At 40.7% G+C, this 18012-nt stretch overlaps 1 protein-coding gene across 1 annotated transcript in view; it reads left to right on the top strand.

The window, feature by feature from the left end:
- The window catches only part of PTPN20 (protein tyrosine phosphatase non-receptor type 20), a 67593-nt gene extending 64432 nt beyond the window's left edge, over positions 1–3161 (top strand). Inside the window, exons 7-9 of the mRNA XM_069572212.1 lie at positions 663–725; positions 1555–1616; positions 2562–3161. Coding sequence (XP_069428313.1) covers positions 663–725; positions 1555–1616; positions 2562–2616 — 180 coding nt within the window. The 3' untranslated portion in view covers positions 2617–3161. The remainder of the gene's footprint in view (positions 1–662; positions 726–1554; positions 1617–2561) is intronic.
- Positions 3162–18012: the final 14851 nt, after the last annotated feature.

The following is an 18012-nucleotide window of genomic DNA, read 5'->3' as shown; positions in this document are numbered from 1 at the left end:
CAAGCAAGTTGAACAGCACCTGAGCTGGTCTGTATCCTGTTCCACTGATGAGGCTGCTTGGCACTGCACCATTGTCAGATTGCCATTAAGATTTTCTAAACACTTATTACCGGTTTCTGGACTTAGCTCACGTTGGTCTAGCAACAGCCTTTTGCAGACCTGCAGCAGCTCAGTGGCCACACTGGGTAGGGGTGTTCTCCATGCACAGGTGCAGAATCTGGGGTTGGGCCAACTGCTGCTCAGGGTCTCCATTTGAGTTGAGAGGGCTCTTTATATGAGAAACAGCTGTGTTGCTGTTGTGGCCAGAAAAGGTTTCTATGCTTCAGACTCTTGCAGAATCACAATGCTGCTTTAAGTTCCCCCTTTGGAGAACAGACAAGTACACACAGGGGCAAATTTGTTGTTATTTCTTTTGGAGAGCGTTGCTTATTATAAATGATTGCTTCCTGCTTCTTTCCTGGAAACCCATTTGAACAAGTCTTCCTTATCCACTAGACTAGGTTAAACATAGTACATGTTCCTATGACTGAAAACGAGAACTTGCTAGTTAATTCTTGAGATATCTTTTACTGGAAAGAAGTATGGCGTACTCCTTAGGCATCTGGGGGTTTTGTGTTCTCCCGCTCTCTGAATAATACAAAATTACTGTCATCCTGTTACAGTTCGACATCATGAATATAGTGGGCCAAATGAGAGAACAACGTCATGGAATGATCCAAACCAAGGTGAGTCACACCACATAAATTCTCTTAAGAACAATAATGATATAAAGATGAGTATTACATTGTAACATACATTGTATAGCACATTGCAATTTGTAAAGCTCTTTTACCTACACAATTTCATTGAATTCTCACTGTTTGAGGTAAACATAAGTTATGCTCTGACATTACTGATGACGTACCTCAAGTTCAGAGCAATGAAGTTTGTTTTATCAGAGAGCAAGTCTAAGAGTCACATCTGAAACTGAAGTCTCCTAATGCCCAAACACATGCTTAGTCCATAATGCCATGTTATTTAAGTAACATATCTAAAGTTATTTTCCATAAATTTATGAATTTGCTACTAAAGTATCAGTCATTGGCATGTCACAAAAAAGAAAGCATAAATATCACAGGTAATAGTTATACTAATCATTGAAGGGTCAAGAGAATATGGATAATGGAAACAAACAGCTATCCCTAAATCTTTTTCATGGTGTTTTAAGGCAATGTTCAATGATATGAAGTATTTCCTTTGAACGAGGGTTGCCTAAGAGATCTGAGCCTGCATCTTAAAAAAGTTTAAATTTGATTCATCCAATGAAGATATAAAGAGACTGATATTGAGCCAGATTCCCCTATGTTCAGTTAACTAATTCTAGACCAAAGACTATATTATTATCGTTTATCTTCCTGATGCTTTAAAGAAGTTTTTGGTTAAATGTTAACTTCTTTTTAGGTTAAGGCACTCTTTTTAGGCACTTTGTGGTTAAAAAGTACAAATGTCTTTTCTGAAAGTGGATATTGGTATTCAATTAACATTCCATTGTTTTTCATATATGTGTGTGTTTAGGAGCAGTATATGTTTTGTTATAAAATTGTGCTTGAAGTTCTTCAGAAGCTTTGGACTGTAAAGTAAGAAAGACTTCTATTGCCTCACACTTGAAATTATTAGCAAGTGGCTTGGAGCCTCCTCTTAAAGAACATGTTCGAGCTGTGCTTGAAGGGCTTTGCTTATACAAATGTGCTTTCTTGGTATATCATTTGACTTTCTGACAATTCCCTGAAGGCAGTACCATTTGGTTTGAGGTAAACGGTGTTTACCTACTGATCTTACTTAGGTAATATCAAATACCTTCCCATATTTTCCCATGAAATGAAAGTTATATAAAACAACTTCCGTCTATTTGGTTGAAGAGATTACAGAACCCAGTAAAGGATTTAAACTGTATTATTTAAGATTTTATTTGGAAAGACAGCTAGAGGGAGCTGAGAATTTTCAGGATCACAAGATGGTGAGATTATATCATGATTTCTTACAAGCATTTTCAAGACAGATACGTATCCATGTTTTCTAGCTAGAGTCTGTACTTTTAGGTGGTATTTGAATAACTTAGGTCACTCAAGAACCCAGTTAGAAAGGATCAGCTTTCTATGCAAATTGGATTCCCTTCCCCTGTACTTCTTTACTCCTGTGGAGCCCCAGGGACCTCAAAGGACAAGCTGCCTTTCTAGAGCAGCTGGACAAGGTCTGGGAATTTTCATGGGTGGGCAGTGTTCCTCCTCTCCATCACTTGAGAACACTGGTGAACAGTCCAAAACTAAAATAGATGTTTATGTAGAAAGTCCAAGAGGAAACTTTTGCCTGTTCTTGAGTTCTTTCCTATCCCACCCTAACACTTAACATATTAGTCTGCTTTGTTAAAAGCAAACATTACATTTTACTTGCCTCTTAATCTCTGCTCTTTAGCTTTAGAGGGCAATAAACTTTGATATAAGCTTTATTACGTACTTCTAGGTATCTGTTACGCCAGATATATTTTTCAAACTAAAATCTATGATTATTATTTTTTTCTTCAGCGTTCCATTAAATCATTTATTTCCATTACTGCCCCACCTCTGCCGTGACATTTAGAAGTTGGCTTTGGGAACCAGGTTTTGGAGAACCAAATTTATAGTTGTGAAAATGAAAACTTCCATATTCTGTTTTTGAAAAGATGTGGCCATTATTAAATTCATCTTATTATAGGACTTTGCCTCATACAGTTACAGTGATATTTTTGTCAAGGAATTTTATTGACCAGTTATACTTGATTCCAAACTATAAAGCAAGTGATACATGTCTTTGTGTGATGTAATTCAGTTGAGATCAGAGTAGTCTTTGCATTGTACTGAGAAAGTTTCTAATATTAATCCATCAGTCTTGAATTTTTAAGAGCTTATTTTGTTCCCTTAGCTGAATGAACACTTGAATAGGTTGAATTAAAATTGATACTTCTCATTTTAAAAATAATTAAATGCTGGAAATGTAATTCATATTAAATGAATTTATTTTACCTGTTTATATTATTTTTATAAATAATAATCTGTGCTGAACACTAATTTTGATGATTGGCTTTTAATGTTTATGTTACTAATTTCCTTTTCTGTCATAGTAGAATAATAAATATAATGTACGATGATATTTCTGAAAAGGATTCTATGCTATTATTTAAATTGAAAGATTTACTATGTATTGCCTGAAGTATTTTTATTATTTGGACCTTGAAATGTTCTTATAAAGAAAATTTCCACAATTCTTGATGGTAAACATGTCTCTTCTTTAATGTGTGCCTCATATTTTTATAGCTGGACTAATTTTTAGTTTTTCAGGGAAATAAGTAAATATGAAAATACTAATTGCATTTGTTTTTATTTCATTTTGGGGAAGTGAATCCCAAATTGAAAATTTTTGACTAATTGAAATACTAAGATTTATACCAATAATAAATCAATTTTTGCCTAGGATATGAATATGAAACCCCCACTAACATCTATATGAGTATATAAATGCTTATTTAGAGGAACTTTTACAACATTTAAATATAAGCATATATGTACATATTAGCTTTCAACTTTAAATACATAGTTTAAATCATATGCTCTTGGTGAATTTATATACTGGACCCAACCTTTTCAGAAATAAATGTAGATTGTATGCTCATGTAAGCCTTACCAATTTATTTTTCTTTTGGACCTTTCACCCCCAATTTGTCTAAAGGACTATTGAATTTTCAGTTAAGTTTACAATTGTTACTCAAAGATCATTTCAGTGATTTATTTACACTGAAAAATTTCAAGGAAAACACCTTAAATAACTTTAAAACAAATGAGTTTCATTCCACTTATTTTTTCTTAATCTCCAGAAAAAATTAATTTTCTTCAATGTTATCTTGAAGTTCAAGTAACTAAACCAGAAGATTGGAAAGTATTCATTCAATAGCTCAATGATGGGATGATGAATCGTTCAGTGGAGCACTCAATTTGTCCATTGCAACAATGAAAAACTAATAACTAATGACCTCATAATGAAAGAATTTGAATTAGAAGGAATTTTAAAAGATATCTGATGCAACCATCATATCTGAAACCTCAACATTTTTTAAATACTACTAGCAAGCAACATCATATTTGGAGATGAAAAAATAGAGTATTCTGATTAATAAAACAGAACCTCCTGTTAGCACTATAGGTGAGCACTGCTCTACAGTTATCCAGCCAATGCAATAAGATTACAAAATGGTATAATTGGCATAAATGTTAGAAAATTGGAACATATAATCTTTTGGATATTTTGCCCACCTAGAAATAGTGAACTCAAGTATAATATTAGAAAACTCATTATGAAGTATGGATAAAAAGATATCTATGCACCAAAAATTAATCTTTCTCTATATCAAGGGTCCAGAGAAGGCAATGGCACCCCACTCCAGTACCCTTGCCTGGAAAATCCCATGGATGGAGGAGCCTGGTGGCTGCAGTCCATGGGGTTGCCAAGAGTCGGACAAGACTGAATGACTTCACTTTCACTTTTCACTTTCATGCATTGGAGAAGGAAATGGCAACCCACTCCAGTGTTCTTGCCTAGAATCCCAGGGATGGTGGAGCCTGGTGGGCTGCCGTCTATGGGGTCGCACAGAGTCGGACACGACTGAAGTGACATAGCAGCAGCCGCAGCAGCATATCAAGGGTCAGCAAACTAGCCTGCAGCCAGATCGGACCTGTTGCCTAGTTTTGTAAATAGAGTTCCAGGACCATTTCTTTGTAAATTGTCTGTAGCTGCTTTTGTGCTGCAATGGCAGTGGCAAGGTGGTAGAGATCATAGGGCCCATAAAGTCTGAAATATTTATCATCATGACTCTTTAAAGAAGAAGTTAGCTAACCTCAGATACATATCTCTAATGGGAAAAGTATCTCTGAGCAATAGGGATCAGTTCAGTTCAGTCGCTCAGTCATGTCCAACTCTTTGCAACCCCATGAATCGCAGCACGCCAGGCCTCCCTGTCCATCACCATCTCCCGGAGTTCACTCAGACTCATGTCCATCGAGGCGGTGATGCCATCCAGCCATCTCACCCTCTGTCGTCCCCTTCTCTTCCTGCCCACAGTCCTTCCCAGCATCAGTCTTTTCCAATGAGTCAACTGTTCGTATGAGGTAGCCAAAGTACTGGAGTTTCAGCTTTAGCATCATTTCTTCCAAAGAAATCCCAGGGCTGATCTTCAGAATGGACTGGTTGGATCTCCTTGCAGTCCAAGGGACTCTCAAGAGTCTTCTCCAACACCACAGTTCAAACGCATTAATTCTTTGGTGCTCAGCCTTCTTCACAGTCCAAATCTTACATCCATACATGACCACAGGAAAAACCATAGTCTTGACTAGACGGACCTTAGTCGGCCAAGTAATGTCTCTGCTTTTGAATATGCTATCTAGGTTGGTCATAACTTTTCTTCCAAGGAGTAAGCGTCTTTTAATTTCATGGCTGCAGTCACCATCTGCAGTGATTTTGGAGTCCAAAAAAATAAAGTCTGACACTGTTTCCACTGTTTTCCCATCTATTTCCCATGAAGGGATATGTAACATATATATTTTATAAAATGTATAAAATACTGAAGATCAAACTTATTGGGAACTTGACCAAACGATGCTGATATTCTGAATGAATAGTAAATGCATGAACCATGATATTTTGTAAAGAAAAATAAATTGTGAGGGAGAGGGTTTGCCTTAACAATAATCAAGGTATTGTCCAAAGTCACAGTAATTAAAACAATGTGATACTGGTATAAGGATACATAAATGGTTCAGTGGAACAAAATAGTCAAAAAATAGACTCCATAGACTCGTATGAAAAGCATCACTATGAACAAAGCTAGTGGAGGTGATGGAATTCCAGTGGAGCTATTTGAAATCCTGAAAGATGATGCTGTGAAAGTACTGCACTCAATATGCCAGCAAATTTGGAAAACTCAGCAGTGGCCACAGGACTGGAAAAGGTCAGTTTTCATTCCAGTCCCAAAGAAAGGTAATGCCAAAGAATGCTCAAACTACCGCACAATTGCACTCATCTTACATGCTAGTAAAGTAATGCTCAAAATTCTCCAAGCCAGGCTTCAGCAATACATGAACCATGAACTTCCAGATGTTCAAACTGGTTTTAGAAAAGGCAGAGGAACCAGAGGTCAAATTGCCAACATCCGCTGGATCATGGAAAAAGCAAGAGAGTTCCAGAAAAACCATCTACTTCTGCCTTTTTGACTATGCCAAAGCCTTTGACTGTGTGGATCACAATCAACTGTGGAAAATTCTGAAAGAGATGGGAATACCAGACCACCTGACCTGCCTCTTGAGAAATCTGTATGCAGGTCAAGAAGCAACAGTTAGAACTGGACATGAAACAACAGACTGGTTCCAAATAGGAAAAGGAGTACGTCAAGGCTGTATATTATCACCCTGCTTATTTAACTTATATGCAGAGTACATCATGAGAAACGCTGGACTGGAAGAAACACAAGCTGGAATCAAGATTGCCAGGAGAAATATCAAGAACCTCAGATATGCAGATGACACCACCCTTATGGCAGAAAGTAAAGAGGAACTAAAAAGCCTCTTGATGAAAGTGAAAGAGGAGAGTGAAAAAGTTGGCTTAAAGCTCAACATTCAGAAAATGAAGATCATGGCATCTGGTCCCATCACTTCATGGGAAATAGATGGGGAAACAGGGGAAACAGTGTCAGACTTTATTTTTCTGGGCTCCAAAATCCCTGCAGATGGTGACTGCAACCATGAAATTAAAAGACACTTACTCCTTGTAAGGAATGTTATGACCAACCTAGATAGCATGTTCAAAAGCAGAGATATTACTTTGCCGACTAAGGTCTGTCTAGTCAAGGCTATGGTTTTTCCAGTAGTCATGTATGTATGTGAGAGTTGGACTGTGAAGAAGGCTGAGCACTGAAGAATTGATGCTTTTAAGCTGTGGTGTTGGAGAAGACTCTTGAGAATCCCTTGGACTTCAAGAAGATCGAACCAGTCCATTCTAAAGGAGATCAGCCCTGGGATTTCTTTGGAAGGAATGATGCTAAAGCTGTAACTCCAGTACTCTGGCCACCTCATGTGAAGAGTTGACTCTTTGGAAAAGACTCTGATGCTGAGAGGAATTGGAGGCAGGAGGAGAAGGGGATGACAGAGGGTGAGATGGTTGGATGGCATCACTGCCTCGATGGACGTGAGTTTGAGTGAACTCCGGGAGATGGTGATGAACAGGGAGGCCTGGCGTGCTGCGATACATGGGGTCACAAAGAGTCGGACACAACTGAGCGACTGAAGTGGACTGAACTGAACTGAATACATGTGTGTGCTTGCTAAGTTGCCTCAGTCATCTGACTCTTTGCAACCCTATTGATGATAGTCCCTGCCAGGCTCCTCTGTCCATGGGGATCTCCTGGCAAGAATACGGAAGTGGGTTGCTATGTCCTTCTCCAGAGGATCTTCCAGACCCAGGGACTGAACCTCTATCTCTTAAGTTTCCTGCTTTGGTAAGCAGGTTCTTTACCACTAGCACCGTCTGCATTTAATACATGTTGTATGTGAAAAATGGCATTTCAAATCCAGAGCTTCCAAATATATGAAGCCAAAAACTGATAGAACTGACAAAACTCGAAAGATGGAAAAATCTTCAAGTATAGTTAAAGGTTCTACCTCTTGATAGTTGGTAGGAATAAGTAGACGGAATATCAGTGAGGATGGAAAAGAGCTGTGGAGCAATATCAAGCTGCTTGACCTAACTGACGTTTGTAGCATACTGTACCAAACTAAGGCAGAATACACACTTTTTAAAGTGCATGTGGGATATTCACCAACAGATTATATTTGGGGTTCAAAATAGTCTCAATATAATTAAAAAGAAAAGAACTATATGTTTATGGAATTAAATGGAGATCAATAATATAAAAGTATTTTGAAAATTCCAAGGTATTTGGAAATTTAACAAGGTACTTCTAAATAACTTATGAGTCAAACAAAAAAGAGAAATTAGAAAATATTTTGAAATGGATGAAAAAACAATATCAGCTTGTAAGATGCAGTGAGAAAGTTTAGGGGGAAACTTGAAAAACTTTTTTGAGAGAGCTAGAGCAATATTTAGAGGGGAATCTGTGGCCTTAAATACATATGTTAGGAAAGAAAGGGCAAAGTTAGTAAGGTAAACAAGCATTAATCTCAAGAAGGTAAAGGGCAGCAAAATTAGCCAAAGTAACGTTGGAGGAAGCTAAGCCTAGAAATGAATGACGTAACAAATGTATAATAAGGGGAATCGATATGGCTTGATCAACACTGATTCTATTAATAGTGAGACATCTAGAAAGCTGAGAGAAGGCACAAATAATGAAGAGCATGGATGGAAAAAGATTATTATAGAATCTGGAGACTTTATAGAAAGAAAATGCAGCCTCCAAGCAAAGGCAACAAAAGCAAAAACAAAAGTGAGAATGTATCAAACTAAAAAGCTACTGCACAGCGCACTGTCAACAGAATGAAAAAGGCAACCTATAGGATGAGATAAAATATTTCTAAATCATGCCTGAAAATGAGTTAATGTCCAAAATTTATAAAGAACGCATACAGCTCAAAAACAACAACAGTAACAACAAACAAAAAAGGAAGCTGATTTTTAAAAAATGAGCAGATCTGAATAGACATTTTTTCCAAAGAGGATGTCCTACTGGTCAAGAAAAGATGCTCAGCATCACTAGTCATCAGGGAAGCGCATATCAAAACCACAATGAAACAACACCTCACACCTGATAGATTGGCTATTATCAAAAAGATAAACAAGTTTTGGCATGTGGACAAAGGGGAACCTGTGTAAAATATTGATGGGATGTAAACTGGTGCAGCCATCACAGAATACACCACAGAGCCTCCTTAAAGCGAAAGTGAAAGTCGCTCAGTCGTGTCTGACTCTAGGACCCCATGAACTGCAACACGCGAGGCCTCCCTGACCATCACCAGCTCTCGGAGTTCACTCAGACTCATGTCCATCGAGTTGGTGATGCCATCCAACATTCTCTTTCTCTGTCGTCCCCTTCTCCTCCTGCCTTCAATCTTTCAGCGTCAGGGTCTTTTCAAATGAGTCAGCTCTTCGCATCAGGTGGCCAAAGTATTGGAGTTTCAGCTTCAGCATCAGTCCTTCCAATGAATATTCAGGACTGATTTCTTTTGGGATGGACTGGTTGGATCTCCTTGCTGTGTAAGGGACTCTCAAGGGTCTTCTCTAACACCACAGTCCAAAAGCATCAATTCTTGGCTCTCATCTTTCTTTATAGTCCAACTGTCACATCCATACATGACTGCTGGAAAAACCATAGCCTTAACTAGATGGACCTTTGTTGGCAAAGTAATGTCTCTGCTTTTTATAAGCTGTCTAGGTTGGTCATAGCTTTTCTTCAAAGGAGCAAGCGTCTTTTAATTTCATGGCTGCAGACACCATCTGCAGTGACTTTGGAGCCTAAGAAAATAAAGTCTCTCACTGTTGCCACCGTTTCCCCATCTATTTTCCATGAAGTGATGAGACCCAATGCCATGATCTTAGTTTTCTGAATGTTGAGTTTTAAGCCAACTTTTTCATTCTTCTCTTTCACTTTCATCAAGAGGCTCTGTAGTTCTTCATTTTCTGCTTAAGGGTGGTGTCATCTGCATATCTGAGGTTATTGCTATTTCTCCCGGCAATCTTTATTCCAGCTTTCCATTCCAGCATTTCTCATGATGTACTCTGTATATAAGTTAAATAAGCAGGGTGATAATATACAGCCTTGACGTACTCCTTTTCCTATTTGGAACCAGTCTGTTGTTTCATGTCCAGTTCTAACTGTTGCTTCTTGACCTGCATACAGATTTCTCAGGAGGCATGTCAGGTGGTCTGGTATTCCCATCTCTTTCAGAATTTTCCACAGTTTGTTGTGATCCACACAGTCAAAGGCTTTGGCATAGTCAATAAAGCAGAAGTAGATGGTTTTTCTAAAACTCTCTTGCTTTTTCTATGATCCAACAGATATTGGCAATTTGAACTCTGATTCCTCTGCCTTTTCTAAATCCAGCTGGAACATCTGGAAGTTCATGGTTCACGGATTGCTGAAGCCTGGCTTGGAGAATTTTGAGCATTACTTTGCTAGTGTGTGAGATGAGTGCAATTGTGCGGTAGTTTGAGCATTCTTTGGCATTGCCTTTCTTTGGGATTGGAATGAAAACTGACCTTTTCCAGTCCTGTGGCCACTGCTGAGTTTTCCAAATTTGCTGGCATATTGAGTGCAGCACTTTCACAGCATCATCTTTCAGGATTTCAAATAGCTCCACTGGAATTCCATCACCTCCACTAGCTTTGTTCATAGTGATGCTTCCTAAGGCCCACTTGACTTCACCTTACACAAATCCTGGCTCTCGGTGAGTGATCACACCATCGTGATTATCTGGGCCATGAAGATCTTTTTTGTATAGTTCTTTTGTGTATTCTTACCACCTCTTAATATCTTCTGCTTCTGTTAGGTCCATACCATTTCTGTCCTTTATTGTGTCCATCTTTGCATGAAATATTCCTTTGGTATCTCTAATTTCCTTGAAGAGATCTTTAGTCTTTCCCATTCCATTGTTTTCCTCTATTTCTTTGCACTGATCACCGAAGAAGGCTTTCTTATCTCTCCTTCCTATTCTTTGGAACTCTGCATTCAAATGGGTGTATCTTTCCTCTTCTCCTTTGCTTTTTGCTTCTCTTCTTTTCTCAACTGTTTGTAAGCCCTCCTCAGACAACCATTTTGCCTTTTTGCATTTCATTTTCTTGGGGATGGTCTTGATCACTGCTTCCTGTACAATGTCACGAAACTCTGTCCATAGTTCTTCAGGAACTCTATCAGATCTAGTCCCTTAAATCTATTTCTCACTTCCACTATATAGTCATAAGCAATTTCATTTAGGTCATACCTGAATGGTCTAGTGGTTTTCCCTGCTTTCTTCAATTTAAGTCTGAATTTAGTGCCACAGTCAGCTCCTGGTCTTGTTTTTTCTGACTGTATAGAGCTTCTCCACCTTTGGCTGCAAAGAAGATAATGAATCTGGTTTTGGTGTTGACCATCTAGTGGTGTCCATGTGTAGAGTCTTCTCTTGTGTTGTTGGAAGAGGGTGTTTGCTATGAACAGTGCATTCTCTTGGCAAAACTCTATTAGCCTTTCCCCTTCTTCATTCTGTACTCCAAGGCCAAATTTGCCTGTTACTCCAGCTGTTTATTGACTTCCTACTTTTGCATTCCAGTCCCCTGTAATGAAAAGGACATCTTTTGGGGGTGTTAGTTCTAGAAGGTCTTATAGGTCTTCACAGAACCATTCAACTTCTTCAGCATTATTGGTCAGGGAGTAGACTTGGATTACTGTGCTATTGAATGGTTTGCTTTGGAAATGAACAGAGATCATTCTGTTGTTTTTGACATTGCATCCAAGTACTGCATTTCGGACTCTTTTGTTGACTCTGATGGCTATTCCATTTCTTCTAAGGGATTCTTGCCCACAGTAGTAGATATAATGGTCATCTGAGTTAAATTCACCCATTCTAGTCCATTTGAGTTCGCTGATTCCTAAAATGTTGACCTTCACTCTTGCCATCTCCTGTTTGACCATTTCCAGTTTGCCTGATTCATGGACCTAACATTCCAGGTTCCTATGCAATATTACTCTTTACAGTATTGGACTTACTTCCATCACCAGTCACACCCACAACTGGGTGTTGTTTTTGCTTTGACTCCATCCCTTCATTCTTTGTGGAATTATTTCTCCACTGATCTTCAGTAGCATATTGGGCACCTACTGACCTGGGGAGTTCATCTTTCAGTGTCCTATCTTTTTGCCTTTTCATACTGTTCATGGGATTCTTAAGGTAAGAATACTGAAGTGGTTTACTATTCCCTTCACCAGAGAACCACGTTTTGTCAGAACTCTCCATCACCCAGACCCATCCTTCTTGGGTGGCCCTACATGGCATGGCTCATAGTTTCACTGAGTTAGACCAGGCTGTGGTCCATGTGATCAGATTGGTTAGTTTTTTGTGATTGTGGTTTTCAGTCTGTCTGTCCTCTGATGGAGAAGGTAAGAGGTTTATGGAATCTTCCTGATGGGAGAGACTGACTGAGGGGGAAACCGGGTCTTGTTCTGATGGGCGGGGCCATGCTCAGTAAATCTTTTATCTAATTTTCTGTTGAAGGGCAGGGCTGTGTTCCCTCCCTGTTATTTGACCTGAGGACAAACTATGGTGGAGGTAGTGAAGATGCTGGCGACCTCCTTCAAAGGGTCCCATGCAGGCACTGCTGCCCTCAGTGCCCCCAGCCCTGCAGCAACCCCCGCTGACCCACACTTCCACCAGAGACTCCTGGACACTCACGGGCAAGTCTGGGTCAGTCTCTCGAGGGATCACTGCTCCTTTCTCCTGGGTCCTGATGCACACAAGATTCTGTTTGTACTCTCCCAGAATTTGTTTCCCCAGTTCTGTGTAAGTTCTGGTGGCTCTATGGTGGGTTAATGGCGACCTCCTCCAAGAGGGCTTACGCCACACCCAGGCCTGCTGCACCCAGAGCCCATGCCTCCGCAGCAGTCCACTGCTGACCCAGACCCCACAGGAGACACCCACACATAGTTCTGTTTCAGTCTCTGTGGGGTCTCTGGGTCTTGGTTTGCACAAGGTTTGTTGGAGCCCTCTGAGCATCTCTGGCGGGTATGGAGTTTGATTCTAAATGTGATCTCGCCCCTCCTACCATCTTGCTGGGGCTTCTCCTTTGCCCCTGGACATGGGGTATCTCCTTCAAGTCACTCCAGCGCCACACAGCCGCCACTCAAGCACCACGCAGCTGCAGCTCTAGCCGCCGTGCCACTCCATGGACTCTACAGTCCATAGCATTCTCTAGGCCCGAATACTGGAGTGGGTAGCCTTTCCCTTCTCTGGGGATCTTCCCAACCCAGGGACTGAACCCAGGTCTCCTGCATTGCAGGCGGATTCTTCACCAGCGGAGCCACAAGGGAAGAACTTAAGGAGTTAAAAATAGAGCTACTCCGTGATCCAGCAGCTCCACACCTAGGTATCCATCCAAAGAAAATTGAGCACTACCTGGAACAATATATGTGCCCTCGTGTCCACAGCAGCATTATTTACTATAGCCAAGATATGGAAAGAAGCAAAGTGTCCATCCATAGATGGATGAATGGATATAGATGTGAGATACACACACACACACACACACACACACACACACACACGGATCCACATACACACAATGGAATACTACTCAGCAACAGAAAAGGAGGAGATCTCGCTGTTCGCAACAACATGAGTGGACCCTGAGGACATTATGCTAAGTGAAATAGGTCAGAGAAAGACAAATACTACATGACCTCACTTAAATGTGGAATCTGAAAAATGAAGCAAAACGAAAACCAAGCCCATGGATACAGAAAACAGATTGGTGTCTACTAGAAGCCATAGCTGGGGGGGTGGACGAAATGAGTGAAGGGGGTCAAAGGTACAAGTTTCCAGTCAGAAAATAAGTCATGGGGATATAATGTACAGTTTGGTGACCAGTGATAATAATATGGTCACCAGTATAATATCTGAAAACTGCTAAGAGAGTAGATATTTAAAGTGCTCATCACAAGAAAAAAATGTAAGCTTGTATGGTAAAGGATGTTAACTAAAGACTTATTCTGGGGATCATTTTGCAGTGTATACAAATATAGAACCATTATGTTGTCTACCTGAAAACATATAATGTTATATGTCAATTATCCCTCAATAAAAATGTTCAAAAAAGAAAATGAAAGCATATCAATAAGTTTGTGCCAATACACTTGAAATGGACAGATTCCTAGAAAAATACTAAAACTAATAATCAAAATAGAAATTCATAGTAAGGTTTAAAATGTCATAGAAACGGATTCCTAATTAGAACCATTCCTCAATAAAAACTTCAGGTAGGTAGCTTCACTGGCAAGTTCTAAAAAAAATAATTAGAAATTTCTCCAATCTTATCCAGTTCTCCGATAGAAAAAAAGATTAGCATAACGTTGCTAGCAAAACCCAGAGAGGAACTATGAGAACACACCAGATCAGTCTGGCGCATGAACACGTATGCACATATCCAGAGTGGCAGCAAACCGAGCCCGGGAAAAACTGTTAGAGGACAGTTTTAAAGACCGAGTAATTATTACTTTAGTAACACAAAATATACACAAGTCAAAATTTGTGTTTATCTTATCAATTAATGAGGGAACCCCTAACCTAGTTCTCAGGAAACATTAAAAAATCATTCATAATTAAGTAAAATATAAGCTACAAGAATAAATTTATAGTATAGGGTACATAGTCAATATTTTACAATAACTATTAATATAAATGGATTATAACCTCCATTGAAAATACCAAGTAATCCTTTTGGTCCACTTCAAAGCCTTTCACAAATTTTCATGGCAATATAAAAAGAATCAGCTATCACGATCAAATCTGGCTTATTCTAGAAATGCCAAATTGGTTTAACAATGTAAAATCAATGAATGTGATTCATCACATAAATGGATTAAAAGGGAAAAATCCTACACACAGCTCAATAAATGCAGGAAAAAAAAATTGATGAAATTTTATATCCACTTTTGATTTTTAAAAAGAAAGTTCTTAGCAAACTAGGAACCAAAGAGAATTGCTTTAATCTGCTAGCAAACAGCTGCAGCAAACTTACAGGAAATGTTCATTCAATAGTGAGACATGGTAGCCCTCCGACAAGTCAAGGGCTGTTTTGGACTTGTCTTCTGTAATGTTGGGTAGCTGTGGAACTGGGGAAACTGAGTCCGCTACACAGTCAAGCTTGGATAGTAGCTCCAAGGAAATGACTAAGTGTCCCTTCAGGTAAGAGATCATGCCTTCCTTACCGCTGATGATTCTTAAGTCGTTTCTAGATGTTGAGGGCTTTGGCTAATTATACACCATAGAACACCTTCAGCATTTTCAAACAGTATCCTTTCTGCTCAGTGTCAGCACTTGGGATGTCAGCAATCCAGAACCAATCTTCTCACAAATCCAACGTAGAAAACTTACTTCACAGAAATGCCTGTTAGTATTTTTATCCTCTCAAAAAATACATCTGAAGAGCTCAGTACTCTAGTGTTAAAGTGCTTGTTTACAGGGAATTCCGCCTGTACGAAGCAGAAAAAGCAGAACATTAAAGCTGTTTGCGACAAAGGGCCAGATCAAAGAGACACAGCAGTCCAGAGTCTGAGCAGTTCCGGCCCTACAGAACAAGCTGGTGCGTGAGTCCCTTAGTGACTCTCCAAGCTGGCTTGCCATTGGGCATCGGGGTCTGTCGTGGCCTGCCCGGATGCCTGAGCTGGCATACTTATGTGAGCAGCTTATTTTTAATGAGTGTTCTAATGACCTCTAAGGGGAGACAATGTCTCTGCCCACTGGCACTAACTGCTACCCTCAGAGCTGAGTGATGGCATTTGGCCACAATGGCTAGCCCTAGGTCCTCTGATCAAGTCCTGTGCGGGTAGAGGGGGCAGAGAGACTGCCAGGCTCCTGCCGGGGCCAAGGGGCCTGAGTGAGGCATTTGTAAGGGAGGCCTGGGGTTGAGCGGGGCCACTCACATCTCCCCTGGCTCTTGACCTTCAGGGGAGGTATGTTGATGGAAAGATGAGCTATAGAAGCAAATCATAGAAAGCAGTGCAATAATAACAGATAATCTGGGAATACACCTTTGCTGGGATTTATTAAGTGAGAAGAGGCCTCTGCTCGTCACTGTAAAACGAGGCCAGGACTAGACCTGTGCCTGTGGTCAGGACGGTGTCCCACCCGGAAGGAGTGTGGGGGAAGTGCAGCAACCTGAGCGGCCAGGCTGGGGGACAGCGAGAGCCTCCCCAGATCTGTGGGCAGGGGCACCCTGGGAATCACAAGTGTACACTACTCGTGCCCTCTCTGTCTGCTCTCACTCCCAAGCTCCCTAGTCGTCCACACCCAGATACACGGGTAGTCACGCAGGTGTGACCTCCTGCTACTTCCCTGCTTTCCCCTCCACCCACCTTTCTTCTGAGCAGAGCAGGAAGGGACAGTGTCATATTCCACTTAAAGCCCTCTCCTTGAAACAGGTGCAGACTTTTTTCACTCTCACCCCTAGACTGTTAGAGTGATTGTTTGTGTCACTACTACAGCAAACAACATCGTAACTGTTGATGGGTGACTTTCTTATGAGCTGTCATAGGCTCAACTGTGCTTTCCTCTGCTTTGAGTCATTATTACCAAGTGCGATGCCTAAATGGAGTAAGTTCTCATAAAAGTTAGACGAATGGAGAATGGATGGACGGAAAAGCTGTCATTGCACACCTATCGTGGAATGTCAGTATTTGGGAGCAATGTTCATATCACAGGCATTGGTTTACGACATGAGCATACTATCCAGACATGCTCAGGCATGTTCCACAGAAACCAGTCCCACGAGAGTCAACAAGAGGAGAGTTCCTGGGACATACTGCATCCCACAGGCTTCCTGGTGGCTCAGAGGGTAACGAATCTGTGTACAATGCAGGAGACCTGGATTCGATCCCTGGGTTGGCAAGATCCCCTGGAGAAGGGAATGGCTACCCACACCAGTATTCTTGCCTGGAGAATTCCATGGGCGGAGAAGTCTGGGGCGCTACAGTCCATGTGGTCGAAAAGAGTCGAACATGACTGAGTGACTGACTTCATTCTGTGGGAGCTCCATAGTACAGATTAGCATGCTAGCATCAGACAGACCAGGAGGAGGACTTGGCACACAGAAAATGCCATCTCTCTTGATCTTTGGTGTGAAATTATGATTACAGGAAGAAGGACGGATGAATTGAATATTGGATTGTAATAGAAAACTTACTTTTGTCTCTTTAGTGGTTGTATAGGAATTCTATTGCGTTTATTAGTGTTTATCCTCCAATAGCTTTTCCAAAAGGAGCTCCTGAGTTCTATATTCCATGTCTGGAATATTTGAAAATGTCTTTCTCGTGTAGTATGACGTTTGTTAGGCTCTGCATAAAATTCACATGTTGTTCTTTTCTCATTTGGAGGGTTTTGTAGATATGGTAGGTATTTGTAGACATTTTGTAGATATTCACTTAACCTCATAGCATTGAATGTTGTTATGGAGGAAGCTGTTGTGTTGAAAACATAATTCTCATGCAAACAGACAGGTGACATATTTCATTGTTCCATTTAACTTGTTAATGGCCAGACCAGCCGGAAGACAAAAGGGCTGGCTGGGTTTAAGAAACAAGAAATTTTTCCCCAAGCACCATGTGCTCCCGTTTACACCTCTGTTGTCCTCCCACGACCTTTTCCTTCTCCTCCTCCGTCTCTTTGAGGGCTTCTCTCTCCTTTAATTCTTGTTTTGCGGATCCGTAGTTCTCATCTGTCGAGTATTCTTCAGCTGCTGGTTGTCTGTTTCCTCTCCTCTGGTGTTTGAATAGTTCCTGTGGTTGCTCCTTTCCACTCAGACAGGAAACCCTCCTGTCTCCAGTGAGCTCTCAAGGGTGGTGTGGGTATTGTTAGGGCTGGAAGCTTGGACTTCCCGCGGCTGCTTCTCAACTTGTCCATATCAGCGCTGACTTCTGCGTATGTCCCTGCCCCTCAGTTTCGAGTAGTTCATATATTTGAATGACTGAATGAATATCCATACCTTACTTTTCGGGTGCATTTTCCCAGTGCTTTGGTGAAGCCAGCCACCACAAACGCTCGTTTACTGTTAGAGAAACCGAGCGAATAAGCAGCTTAGTGCTGTCACAGAGGGCCCTCAGGAGCTCTCCTTCTTCACGAAGCGAAAAGAGACTGCCTTCTCACGCTGCAGTGCTGAAGACTAGAGCTGTTAAGCTGGCCTTCTCTCCCAGACCATCTCTCAAGAGAGGCAGTCTGGTAACAATGAATCACCGTCTTGATTGCTGTTGCTGTTTGT

This window comes from Ovis canadensis, chromosome 25, assembly GCF_042477335.2.
Source record: "Ovis canadensis isolate MfBH-ARS-UI-01 breed Bighorn chromosome 25, ARS-UI_OviCan_v2, whole genome shotgun sequence".
NCBI classification, from domain to species: Eukaryota; Metazoa; Chordata; class Mammalia; order Artiodactyla; family Bovidae; genus Ovis; species Ovis canadensis.
This window is presented reverse-complemented; position numbering and strand designations above follow the sequence as displayed.